The sequence below is a fragment of the Crotalus tigris genome, unplaced genomic scaffold, assembly GCF_016545835.1.
Source record: "Crotalus tigris isolate CLP2741 ecotype Arizona unplaced genomic scaffold, ASM1654583v1 scf7180000024384.25900115:4084858, whole genome shotgun sequence".
In the NCBI taxonomy this organism is placed as follows: domain Eukaryota; kingdom Metazoa; phylum Chordata; class Lepidosauria; order Squamata; family Viperidae; genus Crotalus; species Crotalus tigris.
The window spans coordinates 783,648-801,598 of record NW_024100554.1 but is presented as its reverse complement, the minus strand read 5'-3'; the positions used below and the strand labels follow the sequence as shown (position 1 = coordinate 801,598).

General features: G+C 36.1%; 1 protein-coding gene across 4 annotated transcripts in view; it reads right to left on the bottom strand.

Annotated features, from left to right (window-relative positions):
- The window catches only part of MATN2 (matrilin 2), a 37,281-nt gene that overhangs the window by 7,990 nt on the left and 11,340 nt on the right, over positions 1 to 17,951 (bottom strand). For 3 of the 4 annotated variants that reach the window (XM_039328788.1, XM_039328789.1, XM_039328790.1), the window contains 9 exons: positions 15,078 to 15,200; positions 13,786 to 13,908; positions 12,501 to 12,623; positions 11,015 to 11,137; positions 8,745 to 8,867; positions 7,148 to 7,270; positions 5,161 to 5,283; positions 2,145 to 2,267; positions 521 to 934 (listed from right to left, as the gene is read on the bottom strand). In XM_039328788.1, coding sequence (XP_039184722.1) covers positions 521 to 934; positions 2,145 to 2,267; positions 5,161 to 5,283; positions 7,148 to 7,270; positions 8,745 to 8,867; positions 11,015 to 11,137; positions 12,501 to 12,623; positions 13,786 to 13,908; positions 15,078 to 15,200 — 1,398 coding nt within the window. The remainder of the gene's footprint in view (positions 1 to 520; positions 935 to 2,144; positions 2,268 to 5,160; positions 5,284 to 7,147; positions 7,271 to 8,744; positions 8,868 to 11,014; positions 11,138 to 12,500; positions 12,624 to 13,785; positions 13,909 to 15,077; positions 15,201 to 17,951) is intronic. The other variant, XM_039328792.1, reaches the window with a different exon arrangement.

The window sequence follows — 17,951 nt, the reverse complement described above, 5'->3', positions numbered from 1 at the left end:
AATAAAAAGCTCTAGATTAAAAAAAGATACCGTATATAACAGTGGTGGCGAACCTATGGCACGGGTGCCAGAGGCGGCACTCAGAGCCCTCTCTGTGGGCATGCGCGCCGTCATCCCAGTCCTAGGCCTTCAGCTGGGTTTTATAAAACCTTTTCGTTTTAGGCCTCCGCTGCCGTGTGCAAAAAAAAAAAAAAAAAAAGGTTCAGTCAATTTCAACTTCTCGCGGGAAAAAAAAATCTTGCAAAGTTGGAATTGATTCATTGAACTTTTTAGCCCCACCTAGTCTGCCATTACCACTGCAGCCATGCCCAACCAATGCACCACACCCAATTAGCCACACCCACCTGGCACCTGATGATGCATAAATGGGTTTTGGGTTGCAGTTTGGGCACTCGGTCTCTAAAAAGTTCGCCATCACTGATATATAACTTATAAGAGCAAAAGTAATAGCAATATTACTTTTGCAGCTTTCTTTTGTATTTCTTTTATAGTTTACACTTTTAATAAATATTCATCCTACCACTTTGCTTTGCTTTAACTGCCCATTCAGAAACATCATCTTGGGCCCGTCCATCTGTAAACAAAACTGACACTCTGGGAACATTTGCTGAGATGCGCCTGGCTCCCTCTGCTTCAGTGAAGCTTCTCTCAGTCATTTGCTTCAGTGCAAGCCCAGTCATGGAGCCTTTCCCCATGTATTTAATTTGTGTCACTGCTTTCTTCATATCTTTGGCTGTGTTGAATTGTTTCAGTGTGAATTCTGTGCGAACCTGGCTGGAATATTGCAACAAACCAACACGTGCAGCTCTGGGAGATATTGTAAGAGAGTCCAAAATTCCCAAGACAAATTCCTTGACAATTTCAAAATTATTTTCTCCTAGACTTTTTGATCCATCTATCACAAATACCAGATCAATTGGGCCTTCGTTACATCCTGTTAACATAAAATAAACAAATGAAATAACGGAATATTATCAGCAAAAGAATCTATTTCTCCAACCTAAGGATTTATCATATTCATTATGTTCAATGGAGTTGCAAAGGTATTTACATAAAAATAAATTAAAAGTCATCAATACTTTTAGCTTTTGCTAAAAAAAATGGCGAAACATCAAAACAAGTTCTTGTTTTTAATCTCTGCAACGAGGATCTGATGACTGGAGGAAAAAAATGATAGGGCTGAATTAAAAGCCTTTCTCCTCATTTATACTTACAACAGGAAAACATGTTTAAACAGTATTTTATTCATTTATTAATCCTATTTATATAGCCACCTAAGTCACAAGAAATTATTCTGAGTAGCGTACAATATTTTTTTTACCATATCCTCACAACATTGCTTTACCTGAACCATTTGAAGTCCTCTCAAGTTTTCTGATGTTAAAGTAGTGTTTCCCATTTATCCCAACACTAGTTTCGCCATAGAAACACTTCAATGTATTCTCTAACCACTCTGTGAACGGTATAATCAGGTGACCCCATTCCAATGATTACTTTTTAGAGTGTTGCAAGTACAGCTCCTCCTTCTGGTCAACTTCCAGAATCATTCTGCTTTGGACAATGAGAAAATCTGGCTCTTTGAAGCCAGGCTATCTTCTTATATCGGCCATATACAGGAATCCACTCCCAGGTCAGAGAGATGGCTTTGACAGAGGGTTCAACCCAAGTAGGCCCTAACTTCTGGGGAAGGCTTATCCATGAAATAGCAGAGAGCAATCTCTGATGCTTCCTGATGCGGCCCTCTCACTGCCACATCTCACCAACTGCTATTTGGGCTCCTTTTGGACAAAATGGGTAATACAAACTAATTAAATATAATAACAATAACTATGTTAACTGGTTCTAAGTTAATTGAAATTATCATAACTTAATTCTAATTTCATTAAAAATCACTTTCAGTTTCTAACTGAGTCCAAAGTATTGCTTCCCCCCCCCCTAGCTCTACTTATCTTTGGGACTAGAGTTCTTAGAATATTATTCAAAGATCAAGTGCAGTTCTTTTTCTCCTTAAAAGCTGCACCTGTGTGCACTGAGCTGTAGTTTAATATCATATCTGAACATGGTCAGGATCTCTTTTGAGAGAGACCCCTTCCACTAATAAAATAAACAAACAATAATGGGGGTGATAGATATAAATTACTTACTTTTGCATGTTTTCCCATCATTCCATAATATAAATCCTTCATGGCATTCACAGACATATGAATCATTATTATTAACACAGATATGTTCACATCCATGGTCAATGGACTTGCAGATCTCTTGATCTGGATACAATTAAAGAAATTTCTGGTAAAAACTTTCTAAAGATATGATATACTAAAAGTATTATTTTCTATAATACTTCTTAGCTGTATAAGCAATCTGGATTTCAAGAAGATTTCAATTTCTACAAGTTTAGAGAAATATGAGGTTCAGTACTGGGGACAGAAATTGTCAGATCAAAGAAAGCCAGGGGAGGCTTGGAAATTTCTCAAAAATAAGATATTGAAAGTATAATCATACATCATGTTAATGGGAAAAACGTGCGATGGAAAACATAGGACAGTGATGGCGAACATTTTAGAGACTGAGTGCCCAAACTGCAACCAAAACCCACTTATGTATCGTTGGGTGCCAGGTGGGTGTGGCCCATTGGGTGGGCCTGGCCCATTGGGTGGGCGTGGTTCATTGGGTGAATGTGGCTGCGGTGGTAATGGCAGACTGGGTGGAACTAAAAGTTCAATCAATTCCAACTTTGCGTGATCTTTTTTTCCCTGCGAGAAGTTGAAATTGATTGATTGATTAAACTTTTTTTTTTTTACACACGGCGGCGGAGGCCTAAAGCAAAAAGGTTTTATAAAACCCAGCTGAAGGCCTAGGACTGGGGTGACGGCACGCGTGCCCACAGAGAGGGCTGTGAGTGCTGCCTCAGGCACACGTGCCATAGGTTCGCCACCACTGACATAGGACATAAAGATGGTCAGGAAACTTTTGACCTAGGTAATTCAAAAGAGTCAAGCAAAGAAATGGAAGAGATGTATAATCACCAGGGAAGCAAAACAGCAAGTAGTTTATATCCCCAGAAAAGTTTAAAAGTATAAAAGGAATTTAGGCTTGCAAGCAAAGCTAAAACAAACAAAGGGTGTTTTTTGTCTTTTAGCTATATCTGTGGTAAAAAGAAGAAAAAGGAAGCAATGCAGTCACTTGTAGAGGAGAAAATAATAAAGCTCCTCAACTCTTTGCTTTGTTCCTCTCCCCAAAGTAGAAAAATTGAAACAAGGAGAGAATAAGCAAGGGAAAGCAAATAATGAGATATTTAGGGAGCAATCAACTACCACAAATGAGATTAAACTTCCTAGATCAGATTAAATACATTAACTGTGCTAAATGAGTTTGATGAAGTTATCTTGTAGCCCTTTTCTGTAATCTTTGAGTAATTCCAGAGGTATGTAGTGTCATAGAGAAAGGCAAATCTTGTTGCTTTCTTTAAAAAAAGGGGGAGAGAGTAAACCTGGGTAATTACAGGCAAGTTGGCTTATTGCTGATACTGAACAAAACTTCTGATATCAAATAAATTACTAAGCAATCATTTTGTAAGTGTTTAGAAGAGATAAAAGTAATTTTCCCTTTACATTCTGTATTGATCAGAATACACTTAAAATATTGTATAATAATATGCATCTACAATATTGTATCAAATTCTGGGTATTACAAAGATATTGACAAACTGAAATGTGTCTAGAGGTGACCAACTAAAATGATGAAGGGCCTGGAAGGAAAAAGTCATGAGAAAAACTTGGAAACCCTGGAGTATATTTAATTTGGTGAAGAGAAGTATGGTAACATCTTCAAGTTCCTGAAAGGATGACAAGAATTGTTCAGAGTTAGTCTAGAAGACAGAACAAGAAAAGGTGGATTTTGTGGGTTTGCTTAGAGAAGATGAGAATTTTTTTAAACAAGTAAAAGACCAAAGACAAACTCACATTAAGAGAATTTATGGGGTGTTAGTAGAATTGGATTCAGAAGCAGAATTAGTTAAAGAATGTATGATTAAATGGGCACAAAATTTTGGCGAACCAGTTTTATTAGATACTTGGGAAACTATTTGGGTGAGAAATGTTAAATTCACACAAGCCCAGAATTTAAGGGAGAATTTTTATAAAATGTTTTACAGATGGCACCTTGATCCACAAAAAATGTCTCGTATGTATCCTGACTTACAGCCTAAATGTTGGAGATGTGGATGTTTGGATGCTACTTATTATCATATCTGGTGGTTGTGTAAAAATATAAAAGCCTTTTGGATTAAGATATGGTGGAATATTCAAAGAATTTTTAGAAGGAGGGTAAAATTTACCCCACAATTGTTTTTGTTAGGTATTGTTATTGATTGTGATACTAAGGAGATTACATTGATGTTAAATTTAATTACAGCTGCAAGGTTGTTAGTAGGGCAATGTTGGAAGAAGGAATCTTTGCCTACTTTGCAAGAGTGGTTTCTCAAAGTTTCTTACTTGGCGGAAATGGCAAAGATTTCGGCTTTCTTGAAGGATCAATCGCAAGAGAAGTATGTTGTGGTATGGAAAAAATGGATAGATTTTATACAACATAAGTTGGATATAAAAATATTACTTAGTTTTTTAATAATTTATATTTAAAATGGAATATTTTGTTTCTTTTTTTCCCCTTTTTTCCCTCTATTCTTTTCCTTTTTAAACACTTATTTTTATATATATATATATATATATATATATATATATATACTATTGTTAATTATTTTATAATTTTTCTAATTAATGTATTTAGATTTTTAACTAATGTTAGATTCATTTATGGTTTATATTCTTTTTTTAAGACTTTTTGGTGAAATTTTAATTAAGCCTATATTCAGCTCTGGGAAGGTCGGGGGAGGGAATGGGAGGGTTGGGGAGGTTGGGGGGAAGATTGTTTTGTTTTTGTAAAATTTTAAAAATTTAATAAAAATTATCTTTGAAAAAAAAAGAAAGAAAAGGTGGATTTAAATCCTAAGGAAGTAGATTTTGATTGGACTTTAAGCTTTTTGGTAAAAGTTGTTCAACAGTGAAACAGACTTCTTTAGGGGCACGAAACCTGATCAGTAGTGCTGATTATTCATTCCTTTTTTAGCATGATGAATTCTCTTCAGGGATGCTTGCTTACTTCTGCAGGTTCTCCTATCCTTGTTTAGTATGAATCCTTCATGACATTTGCACACATATGATTCACCATCACTGTCACAAAGATGCTCACATCCATGATCCACCAACTTACAAAGATCTATATCTGAAAACAATTTCCAAAGCAATGTTTTAAATTGACAGACCAACACACATTAAAATAAACATTTACTGCTCTGCTTTCCAACAGATCCTATCTCATAATCCCTATATCTATTCCTTGTTTTATTTCACAAGTCTCAAAAAAATAAAGCAAAGCAAAAACAAAAAACAAAAAAACAACAACCCCGAAATCTTAGCCAAGTCAACATCTATTTCCTGCCAATAAGATACTATTTAATTTGCAAGGGCTGTAGTTATTCAAAATAATAATTGCAGTTTTTATTATGAATGACAGGCAACACTGACATTCACAGTGAACACACTTCACGCCAGACAGGCCCAGAAATTCTATCAACATTTACAAGTACAGATATGTGCTCTTGGTCACATTCAAAATCAAATTTTCCAAGCTATTCCCTCTTTGTTGAATTTAGAAGATTTGAGTCCATTTGAAACAAAGAGAGAAATTGTTCACTAAAGGCAGCAACTGAGTGGGATTTCATATTTCTCCATGGCCTCAGAATCAACTGATTCAAATTTATAGGAAGAAAAAAAAAATTCACATAAAGAAAATTAAGAAAAATACTTGTTCCAAGAATCCTATTTATTTTTATGAAAAAAATGTAAACATTTCAGCCAGGAACCTGTATTAAACATTTTTGCTATTGTTAGCTAACCTTTGTTGTCTTTTGTAATATCTCTGTTCAAGGTCAGGAATTATGTATATTTCAGGTAGTCTTTTATGCACATATTTAGGTTTTAATTTCTTTCAAGTTTCCTATGATTTATAATCATTTCTTACTGTCTCTTTTTTATGCAGTCCATGGGATAGTAAACTAATCTTTAGGGGACCAGTACCATCTAGAGAAAACATGTCAAACACAAGGCCCGGGGGCCGGATGCGGCCCGCGAAGTGGTTTCATGTGGTCCGCAAAGCCATCCTGGGAACAGTGAGGGAACGGCCTCCTCTGCCTTGGCCCTGGCCCAGACCAGCCAGGAGCCAATGTACAATTTTGTGGTGGCCATCTATGCTGAAACGCATTCAGTCTTAGCTCCATAAGCCCCCCCCCGCATGGCCTGAGAGGAATAGTGAGGCTCCTCCAGTGGACCATACCTTGGCACTTGCCCTGGTCCCATCCCCTTCTGCCAGAGACCATCAAATCTATCCCACTTCTGCCCAGGCCCCCACAGGCACCCCTGACGCAAATGGTGTAGAGCTGGCCATGCCCACCCAGTAGGCACACCCACTCCATCCACATCCACCCAGTAGGCTGCACCCACCCGGCCCCCTGAGGGCAACCGCAATGCTGATGCGGCCCTCAATGAAATTGAGTTTGACACCCCTGATCTAGAGGTCTAATGAGAACACTGCATGTCCTTTTAAAGCTTTCTTTTCCTTAGTGATTGGATTTGTAAAAAGACATTTACTTTTTTAAAATAAAGTTTGATTTTGTTTACCTGTGATGAAATTGATCTATCTTCCAAATAAAACTGAAGAGCTGGAATTTCTAATTACTTACCTTCATTTCTTCTTCTTCTTCTTTTTATTTTTTTATTGCCATTATATCAATATGAGAGCCCTTTTTCTCACATACTGGGGATAGCGAGAGGGTGCATCCCCAGAAATAAAGCAGTCCCAGAAGATTTTGTAGATAGCTGCAGTGGTGATTATCAAGCAGCTTCAAAGAACAGAGTAGGAGGTGGGGCAAGGATGAGTATTCTCAGTGGTATTCTGGGAAAGCATGTTTGAAACTTACAGACTTTTACTGTGCAAGTTCAGCCATGCTACAAGTTTATTAATTTGTTTTGTGAAATACACATTTAAGGACTAAAAGATACAGAAGCAATTCAACTAAAATCAAGCTTACGTTTGCAGGTTTTCCCATCACTATAAAGCACATATCCTTCAATGCATTGGCAAGTATAAGATGTTCCAGTGTTCACACATAAATGTTCACAGCCATGGTCATTCAGCAAACAATAGTCCGCTCCTGAGAACATGTTTAAGCATAATCAATTTATTTATATAGGTACATGCTCTATAATATGCTGTTTAAACATTTGTTTGGTTTAATTGTCCCTATCTGTTATGTGAACAACACAGACAATTGATCTCTCTCTGTGTGGAATGGTATTTCTTTATTGTAGCCACAAACAGCCTTGGCTTCTTTGGAGCTAAAGTAATTGTTCTGAAAACTATTTCTCTTAAACTCTTATTGGAGGTTTAATTATCTTTTCCTGGTTCAAACACAGAGACAAATTCTTAGAGAAGCCAAAAGAAAATAAGGGTATTGTCTAGGAAGTCTGTTTTCATCTGTAGTCAAAACCAAGTGGAAAAGGGGCAAACAGTGGAGTTTTTTTTAAACTATTCCAGTCATTGGCAGTGAGACCACTAGATATGGGAGTGCCTGTTCTAATATTATGTTACCATGATGAATGATGGACTGGGTCCTTACCCCACCTCTAAGGAGTTGTATAATTTAAAAAAAATATAAAGAAATTAGGGGGAAAAAAGGAAGAAACTGAAGACAAGATAAATAAAATAAAGATTGAATAATATTTTAAATCCTTATCCTGATTTACTATACAAAATATACTATATTATATATTGGTGCCAAACTCTGATGAGGACAGATAGAGCTCACATATAGATGCCTCATAGCATGTCTGGTATTTTAGAAAAAACTAGCTTTAAGAAATCTTTAACAGTGAAATGGATGGTGTCTTTAAAAAACTGAAATGTTTCTCAATGAGTAGTATGGATGTTTAGAGTCATTGTGCTCTCTGAGTATGGTTGTTTGCTTGTAGACAATTTATTATCTGATTAAGTAAAATCATCCGTGCTAGTGAGTGTGGCATTTACTTCCTGTATATGTACACTAGCTTATCCTACCATTGTTGGAGGGTGTGGTTTTCACCTTGGTAGAACCTTGATTAGGGAACTGTTTTATGCTTCTTTATCTGACATTAATCCTTGCTTATCTAGGTAGGAGTTCCTGGTGAGGATGTGTTTCAGTCTTTGTTTCCTTCTTAGCTTTTTTTAATTGTCTCTTTTGAATGATATATAAATGTGGTTTATCTCTATGTGTCTATGAGTGGTTGATTTGTTTGAATGCTGAACTTCCAGGAATTCTCTAGCGATTTTGAATTTAGCTGTGCATATTTCGTATGGATTACATATGTATAGTATGAGCTACATATGCTTAAACTTCCACACTTCTTTCTATGAAACTTGAAATTTACTGCTGTATTTTCTTAATGGAATCACATTTTGTGGAAAATATCTCTCCCCATGTCTCAGTTCCTTTGCTTTTCTGAGTAGTTTGCCAAAGCACATGCTTTCCTTGACCATTTAATCCAATCACTTCTAATTAACTTGAAATTCTACTTGAATAAAGCTTTGCTAGGAGTTATGGAAACACTGTTTTGTTTAATTTTATAAAATATCTCAGGCAAGAGACTTACGTGCACAAGTTTTCAGATCGTCATTAATGATGAATCCTTCAGAGCACTGACAAATGTAGGATTCTCTGGTATTTAGACAGAGTTGTTCACACCCATGATTGAACTCGGCACAGTAGTCTATTCCTGAATTATTGTATTGAGCAGTAAAAGAGAAAACACTTGAATTTTCAAGCCATAAAATATCCATACACTAACACTTCAGAAACAGAACCATCCATTATAGATTATACCTTTTTGTCCTTGACATTTGCTCCCATTTTAAAAAACTATTTATGAAGTCTATCCCCATATAACAACCAAAATAACACGCAGGGTTCTTCCATGTAGCATCTTTCTGCTGCTGCTGCAGCAGCTTTGGATTGGTGAATTCACATAAGGCTAATAAGTTACAGTCAGTGAATTTCCAGCTCCCTTCAACATTTTGAAATCTGACTGAAGCTAAACCTCCCGTTTGCAGTGTTGCAGGCTAGACAATCTGTCCTGACTCACAAAGCTTGTCACTTTTTCAGTTTATGCTAGAGCCTGCTGATGTTAGCAAAAGGAGAATTGTGCAGTTTGAAAAAGGTGGCAAAAAGACCTTATCCCATGCCATCCATCTCCTTGGTTCTGGAGGTTGTTTTGCACAGTTTTAAATTTTTAATGTGCATAATTTCAAATTTTTGATTGCTTTTTGATTTATCTTCTTATGATCTGTGAGATGCCCAGAGTCGCCCTATTGGGAAAATTGGCAACATATAAATTGAGTAAATAAATAAAAATATACTAAGTGGGTATCAGAAGGACAAAATTGCTGTCCAAGAAAACTGATCAAATCAGCAGAAACAACAGTAGTTGGGAAGTTCAACCCCTTGTGATTCCATGAATAGTTACTTTGTTATGATAGTGGCAATTTTATTATTCTGGTCATTATGCTGGACATTATGCTGGTGCTGCTGTTCTTATCATGTCAAAAATCTGATTGCCATAGTGCTCATTCCGCCTCAAAGAGCATAAAGATTCAGCATCTTTCATTCTGTAATGATGTATTTCCCTGTCACTATTTCTACAGTCTACAATCATAAAATTGGGAACACAATTAGCTGTAAAACATCCTGGAAGATGTCACTTCCTCATGTTCCCTTCATAGGTATCAACAGGATTTTAAAGGCTATTGGAATGGTACTTTGATGTAAGATTTTTCATTGAACAATAGCTCAGATTCATGGGCAATTAATAAGACTAGGAGAGTATGGAAGAAGAATCACATGTCATTCATTTATTTTACCTTTTGCATGTAGCAGAAACAAGGATTTTAAGTAAGGGAAGAGCTGTAACAGTTTAGTTGGTGGCGTATTAATTAGATAACAAGTTATAAATCCTTCTGATTGGTTGTTTGGAGACACCATTGAATAGATGGTGATATCTGCATGCCCTTTACATTTTGAGTTAGCAGCAGTGAAAACAGGGAGGTTTCAAAAAAAAGTTTGGAGGGACCAAAAAGTGCAAATGGTGAATTATGGCATTCATTAAGATGCTGAAAACTGAGCTGATCTGGAGATTTCCCTTGTGGGAATCTGGCAGGAAGAGTCAGAAATCCTCTTCTCTTTCCTTTTCCAACAGGCACATAAATGGCTGCTGCTGGATTTTGGGGGGGGGGGTGGAGGGAGAGGGAAGTGATTATCACAAAATGTTGGAAATGAAGATGACCTGACTGTAACAGCAGTCATTAGCACTGAAGCAGCCACTATTTCCCCAAATTTTATTCCCTCAGAAATCATGGGTCCTGGATTTTGGACACATTAATTAGCCCATTTGAGGTACCTTGATTAAAAAAATGTTGCCCTATGAAGCACCATTTTGTCCAGTTAAAGGCATGACAGTGAGAATATGAGTAGTATATAGCTTGAGTTTGAGCTACAAAATAGTTTTTATATTTTCTCTTCTATGGGTAGTAGCATGTCACTAATGAAAAAGCTTTCTTATCAGTAATTTATAAAATTACAACATGAACCAAGAGTTTTATGTATCAGAGATATCCCCAAAAAAATAAATTACAAAAAAAATGTAGGCATTCTCACTATTTTGGCTACCATCTATTCTTCAAAAATAAAGATCAGGTAACCTAGCATTCATTTGTTCTTTTTTGGGTTTTGTAACAATTCTGTTATTTGTGAAATAAGCAAACATATTAAGTCATTTAATGAATTAATTTTAAAGGCACAATATTGTTATAGCCAACATATTCCTAGGGGACATCTGATATGCTGATTTACTCTTTCGAATAATCTTACTTCTGCATGTTTTGCCATCACGGTTTAGAGTGTATCCAGTCTGACATTTGCACAAATATGATTCTTCAGTGCTAACGCATTCATGCTGGCAGCCATGTTTACCTAAACTGCAGATATTTATTCCTATGGAAAGAGAAAACTAATAAACATGTCAAGTAAAAATGCTGAAAAATAATATAATTTTTAAAACACAGATTAATAATCAACATATATAGCATTAAAAACTTCATCTTTCATTTATGTTCCCAGAAAGCAAAAATGAAATTAAAAATTACCTGAAGCTATTGAAGACAGTTGTGTTTGTGCAAGGATCATCACAAGGACTAGAATTTCCAAAACTTTGGGGACTGGTATTTAAATTTGAGGACTGGTTTACAAATAGAGTTTTATACTGATATTGGCAGGCCTGGCAATGTACAGTAAACTTGAGAAATTGCAGAGACTCACAGCTAGTGATAAGGCCTATTGGCATGATGACAGCCCTGCTTCAGCCCCTTAGCAGCCACAATTGTTTTTTAATTGTCCCAAATACCTTGGCTTGGGAAATCCATTACTCTAATCTATCTTGGATAAACCTATATTGGATTTTGTACAAAAATAGGGTAGCAGTTACCTTGTTTTTGTTTACTTATAAGGCATTAGAACAGTGGAATTTCTGGGACACTTTTTTTTGGAAAAATTAAGATAGATTATGAAAATATTTGGGTATAAAATATTACACAGATTATATGCTTCCGGTGTCCATTCAACACTGAAACCAATTTTTAATTTGGAACACTTTTACATGGTATAGAAAAGGGCAGAGTTTTTTTTTCTATTTAGAGCACTTACTCAGGAGCAATCTGCTTCAAGCAACATTTAAAGATGAGCAGGTCTATAGCAAATAATAAGTGGGGTTTAATCTTTCTAACACTTTCTTCCTCATATCCTTGTTTTTATCTCATTTGAGTTCTTTTTGATATTCAGTTCTCTCCCTCTAAAAAGCAAGTAGGCAAGCAATGAATAGTTAATTCTTCTGAGAGGTTTAATTGGTTATGAAATTAGGCTGAAGGTCACAGATAATCCTAAGACCCCAGTTCCCATCACCCTGCTAGAGTTTTCAATTTAAAATTTAAGTCTGTGACATTTCTGGTAATCTGCTTTATTTACATGGTATTGCATTAGTTTCCTATTTAAGAAATATAAAATCTGTTCTAATCATCCAGACTTTGGCTATCACACTCCCCCCCTCCCAAAAAAAGTGTTTAGATTTGGGCTTGGGTAGAATTCCAAGAGAAATGGGAGTATATAAATATGTACTTGAATGAATAAACAGTTGTCTGTACATAGGAATGACTATTTAAACAAAGCATTATAAAGAAACATAGGAAGGAGGAATTTTCATAGGCATGTTCTAAAGTTATAATTGAAATGAGATTATAAATTATAACAGCAATGTTGATAAATAAAAGCAGGTGAACTTACTATACACTTTAGGGCAACATACTTTTGCAAGTTCTCTTATCCGGATTAAGAGTAAATCCTTGCTTGCATTGGCAAAAGTAGGATTCATCTATACTGACACATTCCTGCTGACAGCCATGATTTTGCAAAGCACAATGGTCTGGTCCTGAAGATTGAGAATAAATTCTTAGAAGAACAGTAGTGGAAAGTACAAATATACAGAATAGAATGAAGATTAGCACCTCAGTTTTAGTGAGCACTTTTTATCTTTGGAGATTTGGAAGTAGAGCATTTTCTTCATATAAATATTACACAATACAAAATTTACAGGCATTCCTAGAAACATAGGAATGTATTGTTTCATTCTCCCCCTCCTGCCATATACTCCAACCATGGCATAAAGATGCCTCAACATTTTTAAGGGGTGTCTAATTCAAATACTGACTCTCCAGCATTTCATGGTGTATTGATCGCAGTGTAAAAGAATGTAGATACGGGGTAATGGATTTACTGCATGTCATCTCATTGACCATCACTCTGCTCTTTGTCTAAGAGATCTTGGGTCAAAGCAAACCTTTTATCTTTTCCTCAAGGCAGCATACACTCTTTGAATGTCCTTCTGATAGGATGTTGTTAGTTGATATTACGTATTTTCCTATCCCTATATTTTTTTCCCTATAATTGAGTCTCCTTTCTGTTACACGTATAAAACTTCTTTAATATTTGCTCAAGTTAAATTCTCACTGTCAGGAACACGCACTCACAACTTCAGCCTCCAAAACTAAAATGGCCATTTCCTTTTTTTTCTGACACAAGTTTTACTGTACGAACAATCTACAACACCTCAGTGACAAATCTGGAGATTAATGTTTTGGGTTAGGGATCTTCCCAGGTCTTATTAGTTGCTTAGGTCTGCTACTGGCATGCCTGTGTCCATCCAGTTGCTGGCATTGTTCTCATAGCCTCTCAGGACTCAGGATTATTAATCTCCTGACACTCGGGCATATCCTCCTGAGGTTTATCCTGAGGATATGCTCCTTAGTGTCAGGAGTATCATTCTTTGTTCTCTTGATGAGCATTGCTCTATACATCTGTTTTGGACACCTGATATTTTTTTTCCTTGTTGCTAAATTAACTGAGAATTAGAAATTACTCTGCAAAAAGTATTTCCTAGGAACGGGTATCTGAAATTCTTTCTGTTAGAGATGTTATGGGATGAATCTTCTGAATGCAAAGGAAATACTGAATAATCTCCTTGCTTTGTATGCAAGATGGTACATATAATCTTTGAAGAATTAAATAGCAGAACTGAGATGTAGATAACTTACGTTTGCAAGTTTTTTTATCTGGATTTAGAACGAACCCCTTATGGCACTGACAATAATAAGAATCTTCAGTATTGATACACTCATGTTGACAGCCTTGGTTATTCAGAGCACAATAGTCCACAACTGAAACACAAGCAAGATCAAATTTAAGACAAGTTACTTTGATACAGAACTTTAAAATGAAATGTATATAATGTTGATAGTACCTAGTTCTTTACCTACTGCTGACATATCAGCTGAGTTCTACATAAATTTCAGTGGCACAATATATTCTTATTCCTATATTATTGTGTTTATTAAGATTTGAAACAGCCTATTCCAAAACATACTCAGGTAAATGCAACTCTTCAATCAAAACTATAGTCTTATCACATTAACAATCTATAATGGATTGTTATAAATCAGATGTTGTAACTAAAATACATCTAAGTGTATGTTTGAAGTCCATACAACCCAATAAGACTACTACTTCTGTTAAATAGATACATGTAACAATTAAAAAATGGAACCATAGATAAGCTCACTACTGGAAATCTATATTGTGTGGTATGAATTCTGATTTAAAATAATCTTATTGAAATTAATGGAACTGAAATTACTCATTCCAAACAAATAAGAATATGACACTACAGAGAAAATAGAATTAAGTATTAAAGTTCCCAACATCATTTCACAAAACAATGTACAGTACAGAGCGTGGTGGCTCAATTAGTTAAAACAGTGCAAGCCTGCGTTCGAGGCTTGAGTGCTGTGTGACGGGGTGAGCTCTCATTTGTTCCCGCTCCTGCCCACCTAGCAGTTCAAAAACATCATCATGAATAGAAAAATAGGTACCATTTTGGTGAGCAATTAACGGGGGCATGAAAGGAGCCCTCAACTGGGCATCCACTGGGCAACAGTGATGTCACCATTTAATCCTTTCAATCCAGAAGTGCTGCGGTGCTTATTTTAGCTTCCTATTTTGATTCCTAGTATCATCTCTTCCAATCCTGCCATTCTTATAAAATATTCATTGTAGAAGTTAAACAATAATCCTTGTCTTGTTCTTTTTCATTATCTGAACTGTGCTATTCCATTTTAAGCTATTCTGAAACTGAGGAAACGTCCAATTCACATTCATATAAACTTTTTATATAATACAAAGAACCTACTATTGTAAAGCAAGAAGTCAACTTTCTCACCAGAAATCTTTGAATACAGAAAATAATTCAGATGATACAGGATTATATTGGAGCAATAACAGAAATCATCAGCTATTTTGTGAATTAGTACAATTGAAAACAAATACATACTGAAACAATTCTTCCCATCTTCTTCAAGCTCATAGCCATCATAACATTGGCAGACATAGGATCCAGGTGTATTCACACATATGTGCTCACATTCATGCTTTTCAGTCTCACATAGATCCTGGACTAGAAACATTTCAAAAATGATAAAATATTATTGTATGAAGCAAGAAATTGTATTCTGCTTTGGCATTCAGATGGCCAGGAGAGTTAAAAAAAATATAATTGTATTTCTTGTATTCTATTTTGGCATTCAGATGGTCAGGAGAGTTGAAGAAAGTATAATTAAAGAATAAATAATATATAATAATATATAAATATAAAGTATAAATATTTTAGCTTCTGGTTTAAATTGGAGCAGTAACATTTTATTCAGGAAATTTGCCACTGGACATAAGCATGTTTTTGTATGTTTTGTTGAACAGAATTCTTCTAAAGTTTGTTGGCATGCCCTTTGAGAATTTCTCTCCATCTGCAGCAAATATTATAATCAGATAATGTCTTTGTATAAGTTTTTGCTCCATAGCAAGAACTTGGAGATGTCATTATTATTTATATCTAAAATTATATTGTATAGTCTACTATGAACATATTCCAAAATCCCTTCACATGACAGCACTTTGGATTTAATTCCCAATTGCTCAGAGAAAGCCAGTGTCGCGGTAGCAATTGTTTTTGTCTTCTGCCTCTGCAGGAATTGCTGATTAGTTAAGTTAATGTAGAGTTGGCTCTTCAAATGCAAAAATCCTAAAAACAACTTCATTACAAGACTGCATATCACCACTGCACTTCAGTCAACTGACAGAGGTTCAGAATTCAAATACAAACATGCAAGGAGCTGTACAATGAAACTGCAAAGGTTAAGCAGAGGTATTGGAGAAAAATCAACTGTAGCAAAACAAGCTTGCCTAAACGTGAAGATTGTCACTGCCTTAAAGTGAAATACCACAAGGGAGGAAACATGGATGAGAAGAGTTTCACAATATAGGTGTTACCACAAAGTGGGATTGGGATTATTTTTTAAAATGGATGGTAGAACCAAGATTATTTAAAATCTTGAATATTCATTATAAAACAAAGCAAAATTATAAAATGCTCAAAGCAAAGATGAATAAAAATTGAATACAATTCTTAGACTTTACATTTGTCAGTCAGCTGCAGATGAAGTTAACTAATTAACTGGAAAGCCATCTCTAATAATATTCATTAGGAAAGTATAAGCTTCTGAACACTACTGTTGGAAGAAACTGCAATACTGTACTTCACTATTTAGCATACTATTCTGTATATAGTTTCAATTATTTATCGCTTTATCTTAAACAATCTACTAAACAGGAAACCATATTGAGTTTGTTTGGATTTCATCATAGTTAACTGGATTGCAGTCTCAGATTTTAGTATGAGTATAGTTTAATTGGATCCAAAAAAGATGAGAGGGAAGAAAACAGCTGTAGTGCTGTTTTACAAATGCAAGTATAGTTATTTAAACTATAAATTTATTATTCAGATATATTTATATTTTATATCTAATCACTGGTGATAGATTTTATATGAAGTTTAGAAGTTTTATATCAAAATAAGTGTGAAATTTAGAGTCTAAAATCAAAGTTTTCTTTTGATTCTGATTATTTTGAAGAAAATAACAAATGCTGAAAGAAGCATGAAAATTGGGGAAGAAAGAGGAAAATAACTGAGTTAAAAGTTTGCTTACAAAAATAACTTAATTCAAGACATAACATAAAAAGAGCCGAGGTGGCGCAGCAGTTAGAGTGCAGTACTGCAGGCCACTTTAGCTGACTGTGTTCAGCAGGTCAGCGGTTCAAATCTCACCGGCTCAAGGTTGACTCAGCCTTCCATCCTTCCGGGGTAGGTAAAATGAGGACCCAGATTGTTGGGGGCAATGTAAATATAGATAGATAGATAGATAGATAGATAGATAGATAGATAGATAGATAGATAGATAGATAGATATAGATATACATTGCTTACTGGTGTACACCGCTTAGAGAGTGCTTGCACTTAAAGCGGTATATAAGTCTCATAAATAAATAAATAAATAAATAAACTTGCACAATGCTCTAGAATTCACACTAGTCAAAGAATACTGTTCTTAAAGCCAACTCTAATACTGTAGCTAGCTAGCTAGCATTAGTGTCAAGCAGTCAGTAATGTGGAGCAAGAAAAAAGACATACATATTTTTCCATGTATAAGATGCACCCTTGTATAAGACGCTTTGGCATTCGAGTTCCAAGCTTACAGCAAATAAAGTCAGCGCTGGGAGCAATCGCCTCCCAGTGCTCTAAATAGACGCCTCCCGGCTGGTCCCATCCCCCCACCCACCTAACCAACATCCAGCACGATGAGCATGCATAGTCAGTTAACAGCAGCAGCCTTCCGACCCTGGTAAACAAACCGGTGTGAGCACTGGCATGACAGCAAGGGAAGGGAAGGCAGGTTTTAAACTCCCCACCGTTTCTCCGTGCCAATCAGCTGTTCAGTGGAGTGCCGAACAGCTGAGCTGGCAAATCCGGAAGGTCAGCCGGCCGCTATTATCGAGCAGGATGGCCTCGCAGCTGCGTTCCACAGGGTCCCCAGCCAGCATACAGGTACCAGGGAGGGAAAAGGCTGTTGGTGCCATCCATGCTGCTGGTCCCATCCGCTGCCTCCAGGCACTACCATCTGACGATCTTGCCCCTCCCCCCTCCCGTTAGTGGCAAACCCACAGGGGCTTGACACCTGCACCAAGCGGCATGGCAGTGGCATGTAAAGAACCCACACAGGCATGCCCTAGACTGCAGAGGTTACCATTATTTTTTCATGTATAAGACGCTGCATTTGTATAAGACGCACCTGATTTTTGAACAGGGTGTTTGCAG